General features: G+C 32.2%; 2 protein-coding genes across 11 annotated transcripts in view; one reads left to right on the top strand and one right to left on the bottom strand.

Moving 5' to 3' along the window:
* Positions 1-754: 754 nt before the first annotated feature.
* On the top strand, positions 755-18297 carry LOC106688448 (protein CutA homolog). Of its 7 annotated transcripts, none has more exons than XM_014432909.3 (8): positions 756-1091; positions 3048-3211; positions 4906-4965; positions 5056-5101; positions 6907-6956; positions 12507-12549; positions 15614-15672; positions 15902-18297. In XM_014432909.3, the coding sequence occupies exons 1-7, from the start codon at positions 1065-1067 to the stop codon at positions 15668-15670; spliced, it is 447 nt and encodes a 148-aa protein (XP_014288395.1). In that variant the 5' UTR covers positions 756-1064; the 3' UTR covers positions 15671-15672; positions 15902-18297. The 7 variants fall into 7 exon arrangements, with proteins under 7 accessions (XP_066907228.1, XP_014288395.1, XP_024215002.1 ...); XM_024359234.2 differs by having other exon boundaries at positions 757-1091; positions 15907-18297; XM_014432908.3 differs by having other exon boundaries at positions 757-1091; positions 15855-18297.
* Positions 17875-23727, bottom strand: part of LOC106688447 (odorant receptor 82a) — a 14578-nt gene continuing 8725 nt past the window's right edge. For 2 of the 4 annotated variants that reach the window (XM_014432907.2, XM_014432905.2), the window contains exons 5-6: positions 22249-22404; positions 17875-18051 (exon numbers count right to left, since the gene is read on the bottom strand). In XM_014432907.2, the coding sequence (XP_014288393.1) occupies positions 17995-18051; positions 22249-22404 (213 nt within the window). In that variant the 3' untranslated portion in view covers positions 17875-17994. Of the gene's footprint in view, positions 18052-22248; positions 22488-23727 lie in introns of all 4 variants that reach the window. The other 2 variants (XR_010844452.1, XR_010844453.1) reach the window with 2 other exon arrangements.

Raw genomic sequence — 23727 nt, 5'->3', positions numbered from 1 at the left:
GTAGTGGGATTCTAAAATAAAGAAACTATTGAAACCCTTATTTATTTATTTATTTTCAGCTCCATTTTAATTGAAAGAATAATTCATGAAAAGTAATAACACAACTATATCGACAATAAAACTTGATCTTACATTTCGATAGTCATCTTAAGATGGCAAAACTTAGTAATAAGAAACAAAGACGAATTCTTGAAAGCTTTGTTAAGGGGCCTCTACATGTTGGCCGAGCCATGGCGAACTCAGACATACACGAGCATGTGGATGGGTGGCTTGGCTCGGTTGGCCTAGGCTCGTTGCCGAGCCGTCGAGAGTCGGTTTTTTGGACACAGATCAAAGGGGTTCGTGAGAGCGCTCGTGTAGCATCTCCACCATTGTTCTTTATCTAGTTGCAACTGAGAGCTGTCACTTTTCATATGTTGTTCAAGTACACAATATGCACTAAAATAACATATTTCTTAACTAAATACATCGTTTAATAACATTTATAAACAATTGAAATTCTTACAATAAATAAAAAATGACTTGCACCACTTTCAGTCCCATAGGCTGAAATAGTTAATACAATAAGTTAACTTCAATAACACAATACCCAATAGGTTAATTCTTTATACAGGAAGAAGAATTATTAGTATATCTTTACCAATAAGTATTAGTATATCTTTACCATCTAATCTTCCATTGTATACATTTTTTACAAGATTATATATACAACAGGACAATTATGAAAGTTAAAATAAAAGATGAGTTTAATTAATTTTTATTTAATTTTAAGCTTATCTAGTCCGATTTTTGTGAATTGTTGTCATCCACCATCTTCTTTGTCGTATTTTACGTTTTCTTTTTTTCTTTTGTAATAAAAATAATATAATCCCAGGGCAATTGCTGAAATCACTTCAACGTCCTCCATGTTTGCCTCTCTGAATAACACTGACATGTGGATGGTCCGCACTTTGTTTGCCGAGCATTTGTACGAGCCTCCGAGCCATGGCGAGCGGCCAACATGTGGATCCACCTTTATGATTGGATAACCGATAGATTGAATCTTGATATTAGTTGTGTTTGAAATGTTAGCAAACAACCTATGGAGAGGGGTTTGTTCTTAAATAAATATTGTAGTTTAGTTAAAGCCCAAATTCCAATCTCTGAAAAAGTAAAAAAGCCATTTTTGAGAGACTTACCCCCAGTAATATTTTTATCTCGCGTGTATGGGGACGGAATTTATATTGCTGAGTGTTGTTCTTATCATACCGAATAGACCTTTGATTTCGACTGATAGTGAGTTTTTATATTGGTCAGGTGTGCATATTATATATCCATTTGTATTATAAAGTTAAGAAATAAATTTGAGACATCGCAGCTCTTTGGTGGAACCTTCATCCTAGGTTAAATTAAAGCGGGTAACCTGGGAAATATATTTTCACTTAATCCGAAAATAATTTTTAATGATATTAGCATATTATTTCTTATTCTTATTGTCAAACTGGTATGGAATGTCAGTTACTTAATTATAATTTAAATTGGACATTAAATGGGTCAATTTTGTTCATTCGTGGCCATTGTTTAGTTAAAGATTGTTTTTTATCGTAGATCATAACTTTTTGAACTAAAGAAAATACTTACTATAATTGTGCTTTTTAAATCATAGTTCGTCATGTAAATATTGGGAGACCTATTTCATGTTGTTTATTTGGTTCAAATATTTCTGTGGGATTTTTTGATTTTTTATTTATTTAACGTTTTTTGAGATAGCTGGTAGCATGTAATGATATTATTTTAATCCTGAATATTTTGTTTTATAAATTGACGAATGTGAATAAAACATACATTATTTTTTTCATCCTTTATGATCCCAAAAATACTATCCCATGTATTATGGTTACTCAGTATGATAATATACATACTATGTATACACAGTTCAGTCATTTGTACATAATTCCCTTTTTTATTTTTACTCTACTATCCTTCTTGGATGTTTTTGTCTAAGTATGTCATGGGCTGCTTAAAGTTTCAATAATGCAAAAACATCAAAATCCTCTATTAGACTAGAGAAGCTCTCAGAGCATTTTTGTTGATATCTGCTAGCTCTGATTCAATTATCTAATAATAGGTCTTGTTGAAATCTAAGCTACCTGCTAAAATTTATTCAATTTTAAGTTATATGTTATGTCTGGTTTGTGTTCTGTGCAAAAATTACTCCCTTACAATTATGGTGGTAGATCAGTTATATTTCCAGAATATCTTTTATCTATTTCATTGTTTTTAGTACTCTTTTGACTAGGTGACAATTATAGCTTCCAATTTTATACCAAGATACACATTTATTAAACCACTTATGAATCATACTCTTTGAAATTGTTGCATTAGAATAAACACACCCCTAATTGTTTCTACCCTTGCGTTAAAGTGATTATAATTATTTGAATAGTTCTCCTTTTTAGTAAGTAAATGGCCTATAGTGAACTAGCCACTTGTACAAACAGGAAGGTAAAAACTTCTGTGTTTCTATGAAGACAGTTATCATTTTACTGCTTGGATATTTGCCTACAATTATCCTTCCAGTATTGTCCGAAATAGGAATCCTATTATCGGTTGTTATAATGATCCTTGTCCTCACCATCTGTGATACCTTTCAGTTTTGCTTGTTCAGTTGGTTAATGATAAGCTTTAACTGACAATTTAAGTAAATTTATGAGTTGGTATACATTTACTAAGTACCATATCACTGTAAATGGCCAGTTTTAGAAAATATCAAATATCTGTTGAAAATATAGTTTTTTCTCTTTCCTCGTCTTCCATAAAAAATTTTTTTTAATTTTTTTATTGTTACAATAGTATCAATAAATAAACATTTAAGAAAAGTTTTTAAAAAATTTTGTTATGAATACCTACCTACTTTATTTATATATTAGTATTTATTTTTTTGACTAACTTGTATTGACAGTACTGATCACTTTATATATTTTATAATAATATATTTTAGTTCAAATTAAAATTAAATATTATTTAATTCTTGAGTTACATCTTTTAATTAAAGATTTTATTTTTAGATTCGGAAAGGATTGATTTATTTCATTGTTGGCTGCATGCTGACAAACTATTTACTTTATCCTCGCTTTGGATTTGCAAGAATGGCAGAGGTTTTTAGTGCAGGTTTCCATTCTGTCGCTTATGTCACAACTCCATCTGAGGAAGTTGCTAAAAAATTGGCACAGTAAGTTGTTTACCTGAAAATATCTATAGGAGAAGGGAGCTCCCTTTTTTTTCTTTTCTTTTTGTGTATAGAAGGGAGAATTACTGACTTTTGAAACATGACAAAAAAGTAGAGAATTAATATTTACTAACAAAAACATTAGATTTTTTTAAAAATTTTCATTTGGAAAAAATGGATCAGAAACTATGCTATGGATAAGTATGCCTCTTTAAACGTAATAATTTCAGAAGCATCATTGAAGGGAAGAAGGGCTTCTACAAATACTGCAACTTTAGATGTTTCAACAATGTTCATGTCATCAGTATAGTTCAAAATTTTTACCATGCTGTTAAAAATGTTTCTGCTAGTATGGATCATTAATTCTCTTAAAGATTTTTCCAAAACAATATTGAAAAGCAGACCAGGATGGGAGGTTCTCTGTAGAGGTTCATATAAGATGCTATCATTGGCGGACTTAAAGAAAACAAATGGATAGTGAGTTTTCATCTGGCATTCTCTGCCTCACTCAAGAATGCTTTGTAAGGCTGAGATCTGTTCTGTATTATATTTACCTTTAGAAAAACCACACATGCAGTTTATATTCGAAGAGCTTGGTTAAATCATTTGCTATAATTTATTTTAAGAATTTAGGAGAATTGAAAGGCTTTAAGGACTTTAGGATTGTGAAATGTTCCCAGATGGACATTTTTCATTTTCAAACAAGTCTCATTCATAATTTTTAGATGTAGAATCCTAGTTTAATTCAGTAGGCAGCATTGAACGATAATTTTGTGAGGTATCTTGTTAAATGATAATCAGGCCTAAAAGTAACAGACCTTACATCATTCCTATCAATTATATTTTATATCTACATTGTAATTCCTCAAATTATTTAAAAATTGATATTACTTGAGAACTATTCTAGTATTAAGTGGTTATCAGTTAAGGTTTAGTTCTATTTTGTAGGTTTTGTTGACTATTAAGTTTTAGTTAGTCTTTGGGACCAGAAAAGGGTAATATTAGTGTTTTGAGCGATTGTTTATTTACTAATGGAACAAAGATGTAACCATGTAAGCACTGTACTTGTAACTCTTATTATGCTGACTTTTATTTACTTTTTGTCAATAAACTTATTTTAGTTTTACCAGTTTCTGGAAATATTCTGACAGGCCTAGTTCTGTTGCCTTCTACTGAACCAATTTAGGAATAGATATTTTCTTAATCAGACAATTTATTGAACAGTACATATTTATACTGATTATTTTTGAGGATGCTGCTTCTATCCTAATTAGGATTTCATAAGCATTTTTTCACTGATTGTATGTTTAGACCTTTTTTATAATCTCTTAAAACAATTTGTTTTATTTCTTTTGGAACCATTTATTATTTAGCAATATCTATACCTCCTTAACTGGATCTACCTTTAAATAGATATAACCTATTAGTAGCTGGGCTTTGAGTACAATGTTTTATTAGTTTTTTATGACCATAAAGAAAATAGTAAGCCTGTAATATACTTATGATAGATGTACTACAATGAAAATTATCAATCAAGTTTACATGATATTATATAACTTTTACTTGAAGATCATCCTAATGCTATATTTTTATTCTATAACTGGGTCTGTATTTGTCTGTTTCATTTTGTTTAACTGTTCTGTGTTGATCATCTGGTTAATCAACTTTATTAATCACTATTTTTACATATTTTTTAGTGGAATTGTTTCAAATAAATTGGCTGCTTGTGTGAACATTATTCCAAAAATAACTTCTGTGTAAGTTTCTACTAATTATTAGTTACCTATCCTAATTATTTGTATCGATTAAATCATTAGTAGTTTTCATGTTTATTTATTACTTTGTAGATATGAATGGAAAGGTGAAATTAATGAAGATTCCGAAGTTCTCATGGTATGGCTCTTTTAAATTATATTCAATAATTTTTAGTATTAATAATTTTTAGTAGTAAAAAAGAATTTATATTATTTTTTAAGGTTCAAATAAAATATTTGTTAGTTTGAACTATTCAAAGTTTTTAAAGCCTATGGAATCAATCTTAGTGAATAATTGGTTTATTTTATGAAAAAATTGAAAGAATTGTTTAAAAATTTAAAGTTAAGGGATACAAATCCATCTTACAAGCACTGTTTACTGATCCCTCTGTGCCTGAAAAAATAACAACAAAACATCCAGGCTATGAAAATGTTATACATGTGGAAGATAGAAGGCAGAACTGAGTGGGGCAGGATTAGTAATATTGTAATAAGGTCTACTCTGTGTGTGATTGAAATTAAGGTTTGACCATATCCTTAGAATCCTTAACTATTATTACCTAAAGAGGTCGAAGGGACATAGCCTAGAGGTAAGCCCAGAATCACCTAGGAGCAAAACATTAAGAAAGCCTTTCATAAGAGATACCTTAGTTGAAAAAACAGAAATTTCAGAGAGAGTAGGGATGCCTGGAAGTGGTTATATATGTAAGCAGAAACCTCACCATTTGGTAAACAGGAATTGATTATGATGATGATGAATTTGAAGACTAAATTTTCTTAAGAACAGAATATAATTACCTTATTCTGTAATTACATTCACTTTGGTACACAGATGGAGGAAAAGTTAGTTGTTCTGATTTTATTTTTGTCAAGGAGTAGGCCAGAAATAATGGAGTAATTATTTTCAAATGGCATATTAATAACCATAAGTAGGACCTAAAATTGTTTAATTTTTATTGAAAATACTCTTTGTCTTTCTAATCACTAACAAATATTATGAAATCAACTGATAATTACTTATTAAATATTTGGAAAGTTACATATGCTTATAAAGAAAAAAAGGTAAACATCTACTAGAGGTTGATATGAGGCCGTATGAATCAGAGGGCTGGGATAGGGCTAAAGGTGGATCTGATATAGGCTCTTATTAATTTGTTTATTATAGTTATATAATTCTAGTTTTGTTGTTTTTATAAGTAATCTGTTAGTTGATGCTTCTGTAAATAAAGTTTTTGATGTGCCGATTGTCTTTTCGTTTGATTGGAGAAAAGGTTTAACATTTTATTACTATAAAGATCCCTTTCTGTCCATTTTGTTAGTAATTCGTTATTTTCTATAGATATTCCAGAATCCAGGAATCTAGTCAAGTATTTAATTTATTTTTATAGTGACAAGTAGAACAGTATAAAGGTGCATACGGAATAGAGGATAGGGGTTGGTAAATCTATCATGATTCCATGTGTGGTTGATGTAGGGAGGAAGGTAGTTTCCTTTTCCTACTTCAACTTACTGAAAAATATTTTCTTTATCAACTAGCAAGAGGAAAGGAGATATTTAATTGTTTAACTCCTTATAGCTTCTTTTCAATTACTTCATTATTTTATTCTACAATTATAGAGGGTATGATACCATATCAAATCTGTTCAAAATTGGCATAAAAAACAATAATGATTCAGTTATTTATGAAATGACGCTTACTCACTATGTTTCTTTAATGCCAAAGGTTGTCATAGATGCAGGAAAAAAGATGTTGGTATATAATATAACTCTCACTAGGCTCAGGTTTATCTTCATCTCCACTATTATAGATGACAGATATCATTCTCAAGATTCTTGTCTTGAATTTTCTTTTAAATGTTTAGTAGATTAAATATCTCAAAGATGACTGCAAATATGGATTTATTTTAATTTTAATTATAATTTTGATATCTTTTTATATTTCAGATGATTAAAACCCGAACATCAAAGGTTTCCGAATTAACAGAATTTGTTAAGTAAGTATTTGATTGCAGTTGCAACTCAATTTATCTATATTAAAATTTTTTAACTCCAAAAAAATTATTTAATAGGTAATATTTCATCTATTTTTCAAATAAAATATGTACATAGATCATCTTAAAATTATATGTATTTATTTTATTTTTTTACTTTTTATGGAGCATATGCCAAGACCAAAATTTAATGACATTAAAACTGAAAAGTGGTACTTGACCATTGAAGAATCCAACAAGTAGGGACCGAAGTTTAAACTTATTTTCTGTTGATTACTGTAACTTCCTGTATGAGTAATATACAATATGATCTAAAGTATGAGAAAATTATCATAAAACTATAATCCAGTAACACATAGTGTACCCTGAGACATTGCTGTAGTGTTTGATTGTCATCTATCATTATCCTCCATTCAAGCTTCCTGTTTCCAATAGCCGGAACTTTACAATTGTATGGACTACCAAAAACCTATTCCTAGTACAGCATTTTCTAATCTCACTCGATAATGGAGTGGGCTGAGGTTATTGGTAGAGATTAGAAGTGTAAGACCTGATTTTTTTAGTATTTTCCCCTATAAAAACATCATTATCTCTGAATATCTTCACCTCAAGCTACGGTTTTCATCTTAATTTGTTCTCTTTTGTGCATATTTTTGGAGATCAAATTAGTTATCCATCTGAACAAAAAAACTTTTAAATCCTTCATGAATCATGAAATAACTTGATCTACCTTTTCGAGGACATTTAATCTATAAAGGTTGTGCAACTTCAAGTTCATTGTGTGAGTAGTGAAATTTGTTTGCCTTCCCCATCAGTTTTAAATATAGCTTTAAAGGTATGACAGAGTTGGGACTAAATAATATAAAATAAATAACACCATTGATAAATCAATTTTCTCCATGAGGTTTGGTTATGTTTATTTAAATGAACTTTTATGAAAATTTCAATGAATACATTTTTATAGGCTTTTGATAAGTTAGCCAAGTTTTTTTAAAGACATCACCTAGGAATAAAGTTCAAGGAAAACAAAATAATTTGGCATTTTTTAAAAATAAAAATGTATTCTAAAAATCCTTTCCTTAATATCCTGTAAAGATTCCTTCTTTTTCAAGCACTGCTACCATTTGATTTGTATGTGAACCAATCAAGCAAGTAAGCTGAGCCTATTCCTCTTGAATGGCAATCCTTCAGCTTATATTCAGTCTGAAATTGATCAGGATCACTTAAACAGTTCAGGTGTGCTGTTTCCTGTTCATGTTTTATAAGGTTGAAATAAGGAGATCTTGTTGGCCATTCCATAAGACAAACGTCTTCTTGTCGGAAGTTGGCTGTAATGATTTAAAATATATGATTAACTGCATTCATTTCAGCTTGAAATATGAAATGTTCTTGTGACATTGTTTCTCAGGTGTGTTGAGGTAAATGGTTCTTCATTTGACGTCGAATGACTTGCAGTATTCTGCTACTAGTATTGATATATTAGGATGGGCTATTTTTTGTTCTAGACTGTAAGTTAATTTCTGGAAAGCTTAGGATATTAAAGAAATATAAATGAATCATTCTTGAAAAATTCTTATTTATTTAAAAAATCTTTTTGGTTGTATCAACAGAATAAAAATCATTGTTTTTTTTTTAATTTTGGAAACCAGCAACCTATTTGAAACAGGTGCAACTTAAGATATCAAAATTTTCAGTGAGTCACATAAATATATATATTAAGTTATGGTTTGAGTCAGCTGTTATTTCAACGTTAGTTGACTGAGTAGATCAGCTGATTCAAATGTATATATAGTCACATGCTGGATTCAATAAAAGTTTGCCACTGGGAACGTACTTCACCAAGACCAGGCTGGCACTGTTTCACCCGGGGTACACCCGTTCAGGCACGCAGGTCGCCCATCATGCACGTCAACGCTCGACCTACTCCTTTCCAGAAGCATGCACGAGGTCACGGACTGCCGAGTGTTGCCTTATGGACCATCCGACCACCGCCCAGTGCGCTACACCTTTGAAGGCGAGTTCGTCACACCACCTGCGAGCAAATACCTTCTACATGAGGCTAATTGAGGGGGGGATATAGGTCGAGCATTTTAGATGATCTACCAGCCATAGGTCAATTTCGTACTCCGGACGAGGTGGACACAGCAGTCGATTAGATCACCAACAGCATCAAGAGGGCAGCCAATAGGAACATCCCAAGGTTCGCTCCAGTCCCCAACGCCAACAGAAAGCCACCGAAGCATATCCTCGCTCTGATTGGCCAACGAAATAACCTGTGAAATGTCTTCATGCGCACCGGGGATTACAGCATAAAACCCGCCATCAACGCAATGACCCGGCAGATCGCATCACTCATGAAGGATTGGAAGACTGTGGCATGACCAGCTTCGCAGAACCCACGATGACCCCAGACAGTTCTGGAGGCTGGTCAGGACCTTCGTTACTAAGAGGAGGACCGTGCATCTCACCGATGGGAATAACCTGATGACGTCGGGTGAACAGGCTGCCCTATTGGCCTCAAGCTATGCAGCAGGGGATGCTCAGCGGACGGCTAGTGCTCCTCTGCCACCACCAGGAAGACCTCAGAGCCCCGTCGAGAAGCCCATTTTCTCCACCTTTGGCTGTCTAGAGTCGGTACTTTGTCGCACCAAGGGAAACAAATCCTGAGGACTTGACGAGATCCCCAATGTTTTACTGAAGATGCTTCCCAGGAAGTGTAAAGCTTACCTGCTGAATATCTTCAACTCAGCCATGAGGATCTCTTACTTCCCGACTGCCTGGAAGCGTGCGATCGTGGTGCCACTCCTCAAGCCAGGGAAGACGGGGAACTCTCCAGAGCACTATCGTCCGATCAGCCTCCTCTCGCACATGAGCAAGATCTTTGAGCGCCTCATACACGACCACCTCATGAATCACTGCAGGGAGGCCGCTGTGATACCACCCGAGCAAACCGGCTTCCAAATAGGTGTCTCGTGTGACCATCACTTGGTGATGTTGCAGGCTCACACCATCGAGCGCATGAAGAACAACTATGCAACTGCCTTCATCTCGTTGGACTGTAGCCAGGCCTTTGAGAGCGTATCCCACCCGCTACTACTTCGCTGGCTGGAGGAGTTCAAGTTTCCGGCCACCCTGTGCCGATTGGTCGAGAACTACCTCAGCGATAGATCATTCGTGGTCAGGGTTGGTGGAGATTTGTCCCCCCCAGCCCCCACCACCTGCGGAGTGCCTCAAGGGTCTGTGCTCGGACCTCTATTGTTTGTAGTCTTCACAGCGCCAGTGGTCGCCATCAAACATCGGAATGCAATGGTAGCAGCCTATGCGGACGACATAGGAGTCTATGCCTCCAGCATGAACTGGCCCTCCGCCACGCACAAGCCGCCTCTGCCACCATCGTAGCTGCTTTCAAGAAGGATGGCATCAGAGTTAATCTAGCTAAGACGGATGCCATCGTGATGTCATTTCAGAAGGGCAAGAAGAGCAGACTACCCCAGCGGTTCGTCGTGGATGGCGAGGGTCGGAATATCTCCAACAACATCCTCTACCTTGGCGTAACTCTTGACTGGCACCTCACCCTCTCCAGTCATGCCAAGGGGAGACTCAAGCTGGCCCGGCAGAAGTCGCATAGACTCTACCATCTACTGACGTCACAACAACTCTCGCTGCGCCTGAAGCTACAAATATATAAGGCCATCATTCGTCCAACGCTGCACCACTAATGAGACACCTCTACAAGACGACACTCACCAACCTACAGGGTTTCCAGAACTCCCTCCTGAGGCGAATAGTACGAGGAACATCACTCAAACGTGCCAGGAACAGAGAAATTTGTGCAGAGCTCCAACTCCCAACTGTGCCAGAATTCATAGGCCGTAGGCACATCAAATTCTTTGATAGGCTGAAAGCCTGTGCCAATCCTCTGTTCAGAGAAATCACCCCTCCACCAAGACCTGGGAGGTGGCAGAGCACTGTTCCCTTGGTCGATGTTCTCGCCTTGGGAGGGACTTCTGGCTCTACAGCCTGAAGTCATCACTTCATCAACGCCAGCCGGAATAGCCCCTCCCTATTCCTAGTACGCTCACGGGAGACTCATGCCATCATCGATGACACCGCCTTCAGCGGACCCGGCAGCTTATCTTATAATGCCACACTGGCAATCCGAGATATATGTTTTTGCCTGAGTATATACATTTAATTCTCTTGTATATATTTAATTTGTTGTTTAATTTTTTCTTGGAGGTCAGAAAAAAAAAAAAAAAAAAATCAATAAAAGTCTGTCTTTGAGATGCAACTGAGTTGATGCACCCATGGAGCTTAGAAGAAAAAAAAAATCAGTCAATAAAATAGAATCTAATTTCTTTATAATTTAATCAATTTTGATAAATTGGACTCAAATATCTATTAAGATACCACTCAATGTTTTGTGAATTTTGTAAGTTATATGAACAATTTTCATTTTCAACAAGGACCCAAGGCTCTATCTATATCTAATAGTGAAATAGAGGAAAGCTTTGCCTTGAGTTTTTGTTCCGAAATGGAAATTCTTGAAAAATTATCAATAATAAAGCTTATAAAATGTTAGTTGGTTCCTTATTGTATATTTTGGGTCAATTAGCTATATTTATAAGAATTTAATTTACTGTAGCCTTTTAAATTTGTCTAATTTTTCATCGGTTAACCATGATCAATAGCATATGTCTCTAAAGTTTAAGCATTAGGGCCATACTGTCTCCTCTAGTAAGTCTCCAGGACCAAGACCTACCTAAGTCATCATACCAATATACCCTTATTTTTAAATTCAGTTGAGAGGGTAGCCAGTTCTACACATTCGCTTAAAATCCTGATGAAAGTGATGGTTGGGGAGTATTCGTCCTAGGTAACACTCTGAAGAGTAATTGAGCGAGGCTAGACCCAGAGACGGCAGGGTTGAATAATAACACAATTTAATGTTCCCATATATTGCAATAGAATATTCTGATCCCAGAATGTATATTATTCTAATTACCTCCTAAGGAGGTGAATCCGTGAGTTGGATTAGTCAGTTGCTCAATTGTCAGATTTTTCTGTAATTAAGGGTACTCATTTTGTGAGGCTGAATGGACCACATAGGGCTCCCAAACCCACAGGATTGACTCATGGATATAGTAACAGAATAAATAATTATTTATCAGCCAGATTCAAAGATGGGTCTTTGGAGTTAGTAGCACAGTTTCCTACCACTGAGCAACTCCCCTTTTGTAAAAAAACTATTTATTGCAAAATTTGATTAAAGGCTAGTTTTCAAGGGGTTCAAGGGAGATTAAATCCCTCTTGTGCATTGTTGTATGCTTGCTTTTTGATTATATTTTTTTCAGTAGTAAATTATTAATTGATCCAATATTATTTTGAGCAACTAAATGCAATTGTTTCTTGTCGGAACTCGTCACGCTTATTTCATATCAGTTGTGTTATGCCAAAATAATTTTCGTTTTGACTGTGTTGTTTGCTTGGATTAACAGGTTAAGCTGTATTTCATCAACTTATGAGCATTACTAAAAATTCTTTATTTTACAGGAAAAACCATCCATATGAAGTTTGTGAAGTCATTTCTACAAAGGTATGTTACTCTTAAACTAATTATTTCTTATTCTCTGAAATTAGGGTTTGGTTTTCTGACTGAAAAAAAGTTAATTTTTTCTTTGGATATTCCTATATATTACTAGGTTATAGGGGGATAATATAAAGGAATGAGTAAAAGGAGAAGAATATTGACTTGAATTAGTTAATTGGAGAATTGAAAGGGAGAGTCTGTTTCATGAGTTTCTAAAAGGGTGATTTATTGTTTTTTTTTAATTGTGCATTTTATGTTGAGTATGTCTTTTTATTATTTTTTTTGTTTCCCCACTTTTCTTTTTCTTATTTTTTGAAATAAAGTTTTCAGAGATAGAATTACTATAGTCTCAAAGGTTATCATCAGAAAAACTTACATATGTTACATAAAATAACAACATAACTACTATTGAAGAAAAATTGAAACTCAAAGTAGTCACCGAGGATAAATAATATTAATTAATAATAATACTGTTAATAGGAAAGAAAAGAAGCTACCATATGACACTACCAAATATTCAAGCTTACTCACTGTGTTCTTCGATGAGTCGAGTCGTAACTGTTGCGTTCATGTTTCGCTCCGGAGACAAGTGTAACATAGAAATAAAAATGTGTTATGCTGGATGGGCGGAGATCACAGTGTCAGGCTGACAGAATTCTAGCAATTCCCAGAATGCATTAAACTATTGCTAGACATTTTGTCTTCTGCAATCGCTTCAAAGTTCAGGGTACACAGAATTCTACCAGAAATTTCTAGCAAAATTGGCCACATGATCGACCAGTTGATTTCGATCGTCTTGTTGGCCATCCCTGATGTAGAGGATGGGACCGAGGATACTACCTTGAGGAACACCAGTGGAATGAGAATAAACCAAAGTAAAAATTTTAATTGAAATAAATGTTTAATCGTGCCTAACCGGATTTCTGATGACTTTGACTTATATATTTTATTACTTGAACTTTCTACATATTATTAAATAAAGTATATATTTTTTATAAACTGTAATAAAATATCTTTGAAAATGAGTGGTGTCTATGACCAGGTGTTTCTATAATTCATTTCATTTGACTATATTAATAAGTAATAATTATTTTGGACCTTCAAAAAGTTTATAACACAAATATATAAAAAATAAAAAAAAATTGTAATTTATGATGCAACCATAGCCATAGTAAAATATTGTTTGCTGGTATAATGAAAAAAAAAAGATAAACTTCATAAATTCAGAGCTACCAACTACCAAGTTAAAACCTAATTATGATCATTTTTCAACAAAGTTTTTCTTGGTGAAAATTTTGATAAAATGTTACAGATGGTTTCTAATTTCTTGTACCTTTATAAAAGTAGAATAAAATATAAAACTGAAAAAGCATTAAAAAAGCTGTTCACCAGAAATATTTCTAGAAAGATTGATAAATGTAAATTGTCAAGAGGGTATCAAAAAATAACTACTATGAAATTTCTATATGATGGACACCCATGTGGGAGATTATTTTGTCCATTATATAGAGGTTTTCATTAAGAAGCAGTTATTATAAAAATAACACAAAAATAAAATAATAATACTATTTACATATTAATTACATTTCTCCTGTGATACCTGATTGGTCCGAAGAAAGTAATCATACAATTTTTCTACTATTAAAAAAAAAAATTAAAATATTGTTCTAGAGGCATTTAATCTCATCCATAATTTTGTTGGATGTATTTATAATGTTTTCTTGGTTAGAAATTTTTTTTCAGAATGTCTTTAAAACGATGCATTGATTTTTTTTAAAATACTGTAATAATATTTTTTAGACTTATGAGGTATGACAGTGTTTGTGACAGTATGTAATATATTTTCAACATAAAAACGTTTCATGTTCGAAAAAAACATATTTTTGTTTGTATGAGAACATCAAGTATATAAATAAAACTTATTTAGACTCTTATGCTGTCTAAATTTTTTTCCACAAAGCAAGTACGCATGTTGTTCAAAAATGAAAAGATTTTGCAATTTTTATTTGAAAAATGCTACAGATTATTACACAAAGCTTAATATTAAATTAATTATTGATTATATCAGTTGATAAAATTTCTTTCAGAATTATACAAATTTAAAAAAAAAAATTGGACATTTCTGGATGATATGTTAAACTTTGAGGATCGTCCGGGGGCGAACTAAGAATATTGGACCAAATTAAAATAAAATTGGCACCATGGTCTCAGGGGAAACGTGGACATCCCATGGACAGATTTTTTTTATTTGATATTTAGATTATACTTATCATGAAACTTGTAACCTCAGATTTTTAGGGAAGAGTGTAAATTTTTTTAAAATATACTTATGCTGAAAGGTGCTGCACAGTGACTAAATGTCTCTTAGTTTTGTAAACATCAGTTAACCAAATAAGTGGCTAAAATTTCCGATAAAATCTTGAGGGAATTCTAAATATAAAAACCAAAATTAACAACAAAGCTAGCTTTTTTGGTTTATTTTTATACATATTATTAATAAATAATGTAAATTTTCTCACTAATTTGAAATAGCAATTGATTTGTAATTAAATATATTCATTCATTCATCCAAAATTAACTGCATTCATATGTATATAAAATGCATACTTTTTATTTTGATATAATTTTTCATTAATACTCCTATATTTGGCAAAAAACAATACTGTGTAACTTTTTCCCAGAACAAGTAGATTCATGTTATATGAATTGTGTCCATTATTGAGGAGTGAAAAGTGTTGATGGGGAATAAAATTGTTGCCTTTGTCCTGAATAGAGTTCTTTTTTTTTTTTAAAACTAATTAGTAATAATTTCTGATATATTTTTGGATGGCAGATATAATTGAATATATTCCTAAATAATATTTGCTTTTTCTTATTTGGTTTGGAGAACCTGAAGCAATAATCATAATCTGTTAAATTTTATTTTATCGATGTTTTGAATTTAATATTAAGGATTTTTTTTTTTTCACAAATATTAAAATAAATATTTTATGGTATTGAAATATTTACCTGTAATTTAAGATACAGTTAGGATAAAAGTGCTTATGTAAGTAATAATTATTGTTTTCAGATTGAAAATGGCAATCAAGATTACCTATCATGGATTTCAAATGTAGTTCCTGAATGATGGTTTGTTTAGAATTTATAATTCTATTGTATAATAATTATAATTTTAATAATAATATATTTTCAAAGAATAATGATTATATTTTCATTTTTCAATAATTTTATTAACATATTTATGGATTATTTACCTATAATTACTTATTTTATTGTTTAATTATTTTATTTTGATGTTATTAAATTATTAGGCTGACACTGTTTTATGAAGTACCTATATTTGAACATTTGTTAAAAGTTTAGTCATTTCAATATGGCATGCTCCTACAATGGAAAATTGTAAAAGGGACTTCTCTACAGAAGGAGAAGACAGCCAGAATTTAAACCGAAGTACCAATGGTAAAAATAAAATAAATGATTTCCACACTGCACACAAATCTCATCGATAGCTTATAACTATTGGAAAATGAAATCTTTTATAATATTGAAGTTCGATCCCTCGATGTTGCCAAAATATCATAAGGTTTATAATAAACAAATGAATTTTTAGTCTTAGTTCTTCAATTACTGAAATATAGGGTGAACCCTATCACTCACTAAGTAATAATTATAGTAGACACACTCAAGCTGAACTGATAAAAGAAACAATAGAAACTCTTTAAAATTTAATTTAATTAGAGTAAAAGGAGATTAAATGAGCATTATTATAGCATAGAAAAACAAAAAATAAATTAAAAAAAAATTTAATGTTAAGATCATTATCTTACATTCTTAACATATTTATTGATTATTATATCTCTATTACTTATTTTAATGCTAAGATTATAATCTTACATTATTATGTAATTTTTTATTATTAAATTAATGATCTTACACTGGAAGAGTTTCTAGAACTAATATGAAATTGGTGAATGAGACAATCTTCCTTGTTTAAATATACCAATTTATTTCACATACACAATGACGTTTCAGGATTATCCCCCATCTTCAGGTTGCTGATAAACTATTTTATATATAATGTATAATAAACTCCTTAGATTGTCATAACATGCTAATATTGAATCATATTGTTGTCAATTATACAATAAAAAACTTTTTATAATATCAGCTATTATACATATTTCAAGGAAAACAATTACCTTCCTGAAGGTCAACCTGTTTGACATATTGTTTGAAATATGTATAATATCTGATATTATAAAAAGTTTTTTATTTTATAATTGACAACAACATAATTCAATATTAGCATGTTATGACAATCTATGGAGTTTATTATACATTATGTATAAAAAAGTTTATCAGCAACCGGAAGATGGGGGATAATCCCAAAACGTCATTGTGTATGTGAAATAAATTGGTATATTTAAACAAGGAAGATTGTGTCATTCCCCAATTTCATATTAATAATTTTTTATATTTTTCTTAGTTCATTAACCAACTGTTTAATAATAAAGTTTAACATTGGAAGAATCAGTGATACCTATTTATTTAGAATAATTTAAAAAAACAATAGAACATTTCTATATACAGTGTGCCTTCATATGGTTTATATATTTTGATACTTATATTTATCATATTTCTTTGGGAGTTTTTTGGTTATTTGTTAAATTTAATTCATACAAAAATTAAAAAGAAATGAATACTGAGAAAAAATGAAAAAATAGATTAAAAATATGTTGTAATTTGTTTTTACTATCTGCTTGATCTATTTATTCCATAAGGATATATTTTTGATCTACGTTTTTAGTTACTAATTTTTTTCAATAAACCTTTTGGGTGAAAAAAATGTGAAATAGAAGACAACTTTAGTTAACATTTTTAATCAAAAGTGCTTTCTATGGGTTTTTGGTTTTTACTTTTCTATTATCTGTGTTACAAAAAATATTATTTTGGTAAGTTCTCTAGCCTGGTTTGGAGGAAACTTCATTTGTTAAAACTAAATAGGATGAGGTATTTGGTTGCATTTAGAGAATCACTAATATTCTAGTTAGCTCATAATGTTTTCTTACCAGAAGATTCTGCAGCAAGAAATTTTGACTTCTTTTCTCTTTTCTCTGTATATCTTATATATTGTTCATTTTTTATTGGTCAGAACTCTACTACTAACATAAATATCTACACTTTTTTTTTTATGGCTGATGATGTGGTGTCTCTCACCTTCCTGGATTGGTTCTCAAATAAATTTAAATATTGTTGTGGAATATTTTATTTAGCCTTACCTTGAATATTAATAATAAATTTGCAATGATTTATAAAAAGAAGTAATTGATCTTTTTAAGTTTTAAAATTCTTTAATTTAACAAATAAACTATGATAAATTTTAATATTTGTTGAAAGAAACTATAATTTTACTGATGTTACTGATGTGAAAGAATATATAAAGGGATTCTGTTATTCTTCCAACATTCCTGACATCAAAGCACTTGTTGAATAGGCAAACTGGAAAATCTGAAAATAAGAAATGTTTATTAGTAAATAGTCAGATATATTAGCTTTATTAGTTTAACTGGTAAGTGAAGATGCTTACAAATCCAGAAACCTATTTTTCTATAGAATTCGTATAAGTCCTGACTTGAAAAAAAAAATTGTGTTCAACATTAACATAACTGTTATTATTGTACCATCATTGATATTTGATGGGCAAAATTGTATGCCATTTCACAGTGGAAAATAATAACACAGAATAAAAATTTATCCTCGAGTTGTGTATTTTCATTGACCAATAAATTTTTACAAACTTAGTTCAATAGAGAATTCAATTATTTTTTATAATCATGATCATCATCGCAAAAGTAGTTCTTATAATTTATTTTGTATTTATCTATAAATGTATCAAATTAATTTTCATAATAATAATATTGCTTAAAGTGATAAAGTAAGATAATATTTTAAAACAATCAAATAATATATTAAATCTTTTTTTTTTTTTTACATTTATTATGTTAAAAGTGTTCAAATATGACCAACCAATAATCACTAAAATGAAATAAATGTAATTATGTAAATACATGTATAGTCATTTTTCATTTAGGGGTCATTTTAGTTTTTTTCAACTTCGCTATCAGTATGTCTGTGTCCAAGTACAAATTTAGCTATAAAATATTTATAAATGATTAAAATTAATAGTTTGAAATCAATTTCTCATGGAAAGTTTGGGCGAATTACTGTCAGAAGTACATTTTACAAAATTTCACTAAACTTTTTAAATCAATCATTTTTAATTTTTATATTATTAGAGTGCAAGCTATTGACTGTTGAAATTCTTTTATTTTAATTATTGGTTTAGAATCAATCTCAACTGAATCATTAACCTTTGACATTGATTGTGAGAATCTGCTTCCTGATTTTTCTTTTACAGGTGATTTAAAATCATCTATAAACCCCCCTCCCCTTTTTTTTCATAACATCCTGAGACAAAAAAAATCGATTGAATATATACATACATATAACAGTGGTAATGTTATATGTATACCTGTGGAGATGTTCCCTTGCATTGCCTAGTGGCATGTGTAAAACCCATTTTTTTTTTTTGTAACCTCCTTTATTATTATATTCGTTTAATACATATGTACATATTAGAGGAAATGATATATGTATACCAGTGAAATATTGCCTTGTGGCATTACAAAGTTAGTTGCTGGGTCCAATTAAGGTAGTTAAGAAAATGTAGCAAATAACGCCAATCGACCATTGGAACTAGAAATCTGCCCCTATTCATCATCCACAAATCTCTGAGACAGGGAGCTCTTTTTGCCTTTCTGAAAAGACATAACAATAGCGTCAGTCTTAGATGGGTTCACCCTGATGCCATCTTTCTGCTAAGCAGCTACAATGGTGGCAGAAGCTTCCAGCACAAGGGTGAGAGCCCGTTAAGGCTTGGCAGTAGAGGCATAGACTCCAATATCATCTGCATAGGCTGCAACCACTGCCTCTTTATGCTCTAGGGACACAAGGGGAAGAGCAAGGGTCCCAGTACTGAGCCTTGTGGAACTCCGCAGGTGGTGGGGACTGGAAATGAGAGTTCTTCACAAACCTGTACGATGATTAGCACTTCTGATTAGTGTGGCGTTGATTAGACTGGCAGGGAACTTGAACTTCTCCAGGTGGAGAAAATGGGTATGTCGTTTGGACTAAGAGGACTGTCAGGTGATGGTGAAGGAGCACTATTCATCCAGTCAGCATCCCTAGCCGCATAGTTCAAGGCCAGGAGGGCAGCCTGTTCCCCAGATGTCAGCAAGTCCCCATCACCTGTTAAGTGAACCGCCTTCCTCTTAGTCACGAAAGTTCTTGTCAGTTTTCAGAATTTACAATGATCATTGTGTGTTCATCGCAGCTGTTCATGCCTGAGTGAAGTCTTCCAATCACCCATTAAACTGCTATCTGTCTGGTCATAGCATTGATGGCCAATTTCAGGCTATAGTCATGCGTTCTGAAGTAGATATTGCGGAGGTTATTGTGTTGACTTATGAGAGCAAGATTATGCTTCGGTGGCTTCCTGTTGTGATTAGGGAGTGGGAAGAACTTTCGTATGTATCTGTTTGTAGCCTCCTGAATGACAGTGGTAACGATTTCCTCAGCTTCATCAACCTCTTCATGTGTATGACACAATACTATCGCAGGCAGTGCCTCGTCAACTCTTGATCTATATTTTTTTCAATTAGCTTTATGGAGAAAGTACTTTTCTAGAACGTGAAAGCAAAGCTATTGAGGAAAAATTGGATCCGTAGCAGTAAAAATATTAAAGAAAAACTTAATCTTGACTGTTAGAACCAGCGGATTTTCCATCCATAAATTTTTTCTGCATACCAAAAAGTATGGCTGTTTTTGTCCAGCCTGTTAGCCAATATCAAACCAGGCTCATAATACATACCATTGAATACTAGGAAGTAACTGAGCCAAAATCGTTCAATCTTTTAACTGGATTAAATATAATTGATAAAAAACCTTTTTGTTTCAAGATATCGAAGAAAAAGCCATTGAGATCTGCTTGATTGGAAGTATATAATTTTGAATCGGAAACCATTTTTATAGTAAAACTAATAGTAACAACACCTGGGTGCGTAAAGTCTAGTAAAGTTGGTCTGATATAGCTCTTTTCATAATTGCTGCCTTATATTTTTAGGTTTATGGTCAATAACTCCTAAAGTATTAAAAGTAGCTTAAATATGTATATTACTAAAGCGTAAAGGATTAAATTGCAAATTTTTTTTATTTATTATCTTTATGTGCTTGGAAGTGTAGATCAACTTCGATTTTTAAATGAAACCTGTTTTTACCCAACTATGGTATCCAGTGCTGTGTAGTGGAATGCTTGTAGGTTTATATCTAAATATCCATTTATAATTAATAGATTTCAAATTTGTTTTCTTTTTTATTGAGTTTCTGATATGATGAACTAAAAAGTTTACCTATTAAAAGTTTCCACCTTTTCCATTTTTGGGCTCTGTACTCTCCAATCAAAATTAGTTTTTGGGGGAATACCGTAATTTTTCAATTGCAAACGTGCCTTTAAAAAAAAATCATCTTTTTTACTTTGACTATGCAATAGGAACAGTATATGTCCTTAGAAAGTAGGCATTGAACTATTGTATTGCAGGTTACACCACGGGATGTTCATTTTATTGAAGAAAAAAAACTAAATGTTCCAATAATTTTTCATTCAGAGCACATTATCTTGAAAACTATCTGCCCCACAACTGAACAGTTAATTTCATAACTGTCAAGAATGAAACTCTAATACAGGATACATTTTATCATTAACATAAATGTTGTCAATGATTTTGGTGTTTATAATTAGTCCTTCACACCCCCATTGATTCATTTTAACTTAACTGATTTCTTCGAACTAGCACCGTCACCATTACTGTTAAGGTTAAAACTTCGAATAGAATCAATTTCATTTATTATATAGGCTTATTCATGTTTCGTTTAACGTGTTAATAGCTTCACTGCCTACATGTACTCTTAAGCATTACTCCAGACCTAGTGCGACAGTACTATCATGACAGTAAATGGGGTCATGACTGTAGCTGTCATACAGTATACACCATGGAAGAGGCTACGACAGTTGCTGCAATGACTAAAAATGTGCAACAGTTCTCTGTCATGGCTTATACATGTGATCTTTAACATAACAGTTGCTTCACTAACGTTACATTTAATGTCAACCATCACCCCAGACCTGATACGATAGTACTGTCATAAAATGCAACTACTGTTTTCTCCATGAAAGTGCATGCGAAAGTTGCTGTAATGGCTGAAAAAAATGTATGTACCCATATTTTATATCCTATATATGTTGTTAATAAATTCTTCTTTTATGCTCTAGTTGAAAGAGGTACTCCATTACTGTTTAAATACTCGAAGTACCTTAATTCTCTGAGGTCTCTGAGAATTTTATATACTCGTCAATCATCAAATGAAGTACTGACTAAAGTACTCGGCATTCGACAGTGAGAGTATTTGAGTAAAATATTCTGTACTCCATGCTTTGTACTCTTTGAACATTTCTAGAAGGATAAGGCTGCCTCCTGTCGACAACGAACTACAAGCAGCAGTTTGATGAGACCTTGGTAATTATTATACCAACACTACTACATAAGTACGTAAGTTTCAAACAAAAAAAAACTTGAAAAAGATTCTTACAGACATCAAGGTTTCCAAATTGACGGGGTACATCCTGATGGCAGTGAGGTTGACTCCTTTCTTAGCTCTGACCATCATCATTTGAGCAGTATTCCTGAACTTAGTGTCTGCCTTGTACCAATCGCTGCTGTATATTGCGAAGTGAAGGTCAGAGCTCTGTCTGCGAAAAGAGAATTCAAAACAGACGTTGGACAAGACAATAAGGTGAGTTGCATATCAGTTTGATTGCGGGAATCACACTGAAATAAATAACGGTAATTTTAATAATTATAATTTATGCTACAAAAAATTTCGCATTTTTTATTCTAACTCATAATTTTTATCTATCATAGTATATCAGCGACCAATTAGTATAAAAGCCGAAGAGGAAAAGAGAGAAAATCTCACCTCAATTTTTGAATTCACTAATGTAAACTACATATATTTGGGAGTAAAAATTGACGAGTCTGCCAATCCAGTTCAGGGGAGTTTAAAAATGGCGGCCGTTCCAAAAAGTAACAAAAACACAAAAAATGCAGTTATTTCATTCCTCATGGGTCTTAAGTCATATGAAACTAGGGTTGGTACATATACAAAAGAAACCTGTCTGCCAATCTAATGGTTTGCCGTGCGTTATGCAGACGCATTCCAAAATTCAACTTTAAAAACTCAAAAATGCCTTTACTTCAAACCTCTTGGTATTTGACTCATATGAAACTAGGGTTAGTATCGACATAAAAGAAATCTATCTGCCTAACTAGTGCTGTGCCGCGCATTGTACAGACGCGTTCCAAAATTCAACTTTATGAACTCAAAAATGCAGTTATTTCATACCTCTTGGTATTTGACTCATATCAAACTGGGGTTGGTACAGACCCAACAGAAATCTGTCTGCCAAGCTTTTGCCATGCCGCGCGTTGTGCAGACGCATTCAAAAATTCAACTATGGAAACTCGAAATTAGAAGTTTTTTCGTTTAGTTATTTATATCTTCTTTTTTATTTATTAAATTTTTTACTCATCTTAAATTTCTTTACTTGAGTCGGTACTGGCACGAAAGAAACCTGTCTTCCAATCTTGTGCTGACGAAATACAAAAGTCAACTTTCAACTAATAGTTGGAGAGATATAACCGTCATAAGCAAACCATTTTGTCAGAAAAACAAAAAATCAACATTTTCTGAATTTATTTTGCTAATATTAAGAAAACTACTACTACGAAAAAACTAATTACAACTTTGTTTTTAGGACATTAAATAAGCTTTAATTTGATGCCTAATAGACATCTGTACAGCTAATAGTTGCAGAGATATAGCCGTCATAAGCAAACCATTTTGTCAGAAAAACGAAAAATCGACGTTTTCTGAATTTATTTTGCTAATATTAAGATAACTACAACTTCTTCGGAAAAACTAATAATAACTTTGTTTTTAGGACGTTAAATAAGCTTTAATTGGATGCCTAAAAGACATCTGTTCACTTAATAGTTGCAGAGATATAGC

Source organism: Halyomorpha halys, unplaced genomic scaffold, assembly GCF_000696795.3.
Source record: "Halyomorpha halys isolate HHAL.00 unplaced genomic scaffold, Hhal_1.1 Scaffold1128.1, whole genome shotgun sequence".
Classification (NCBI taxonomy): domain Eukaryota; kingdom Metazoa; phylum Arthropoda; class Insecta; order Hemiptera; family Pentatomidae; genus Halyomorpha; species Halyomorpha halys.
This window is presented reverse-complemented; position numbering and strand designations above follow the sequence as displayed.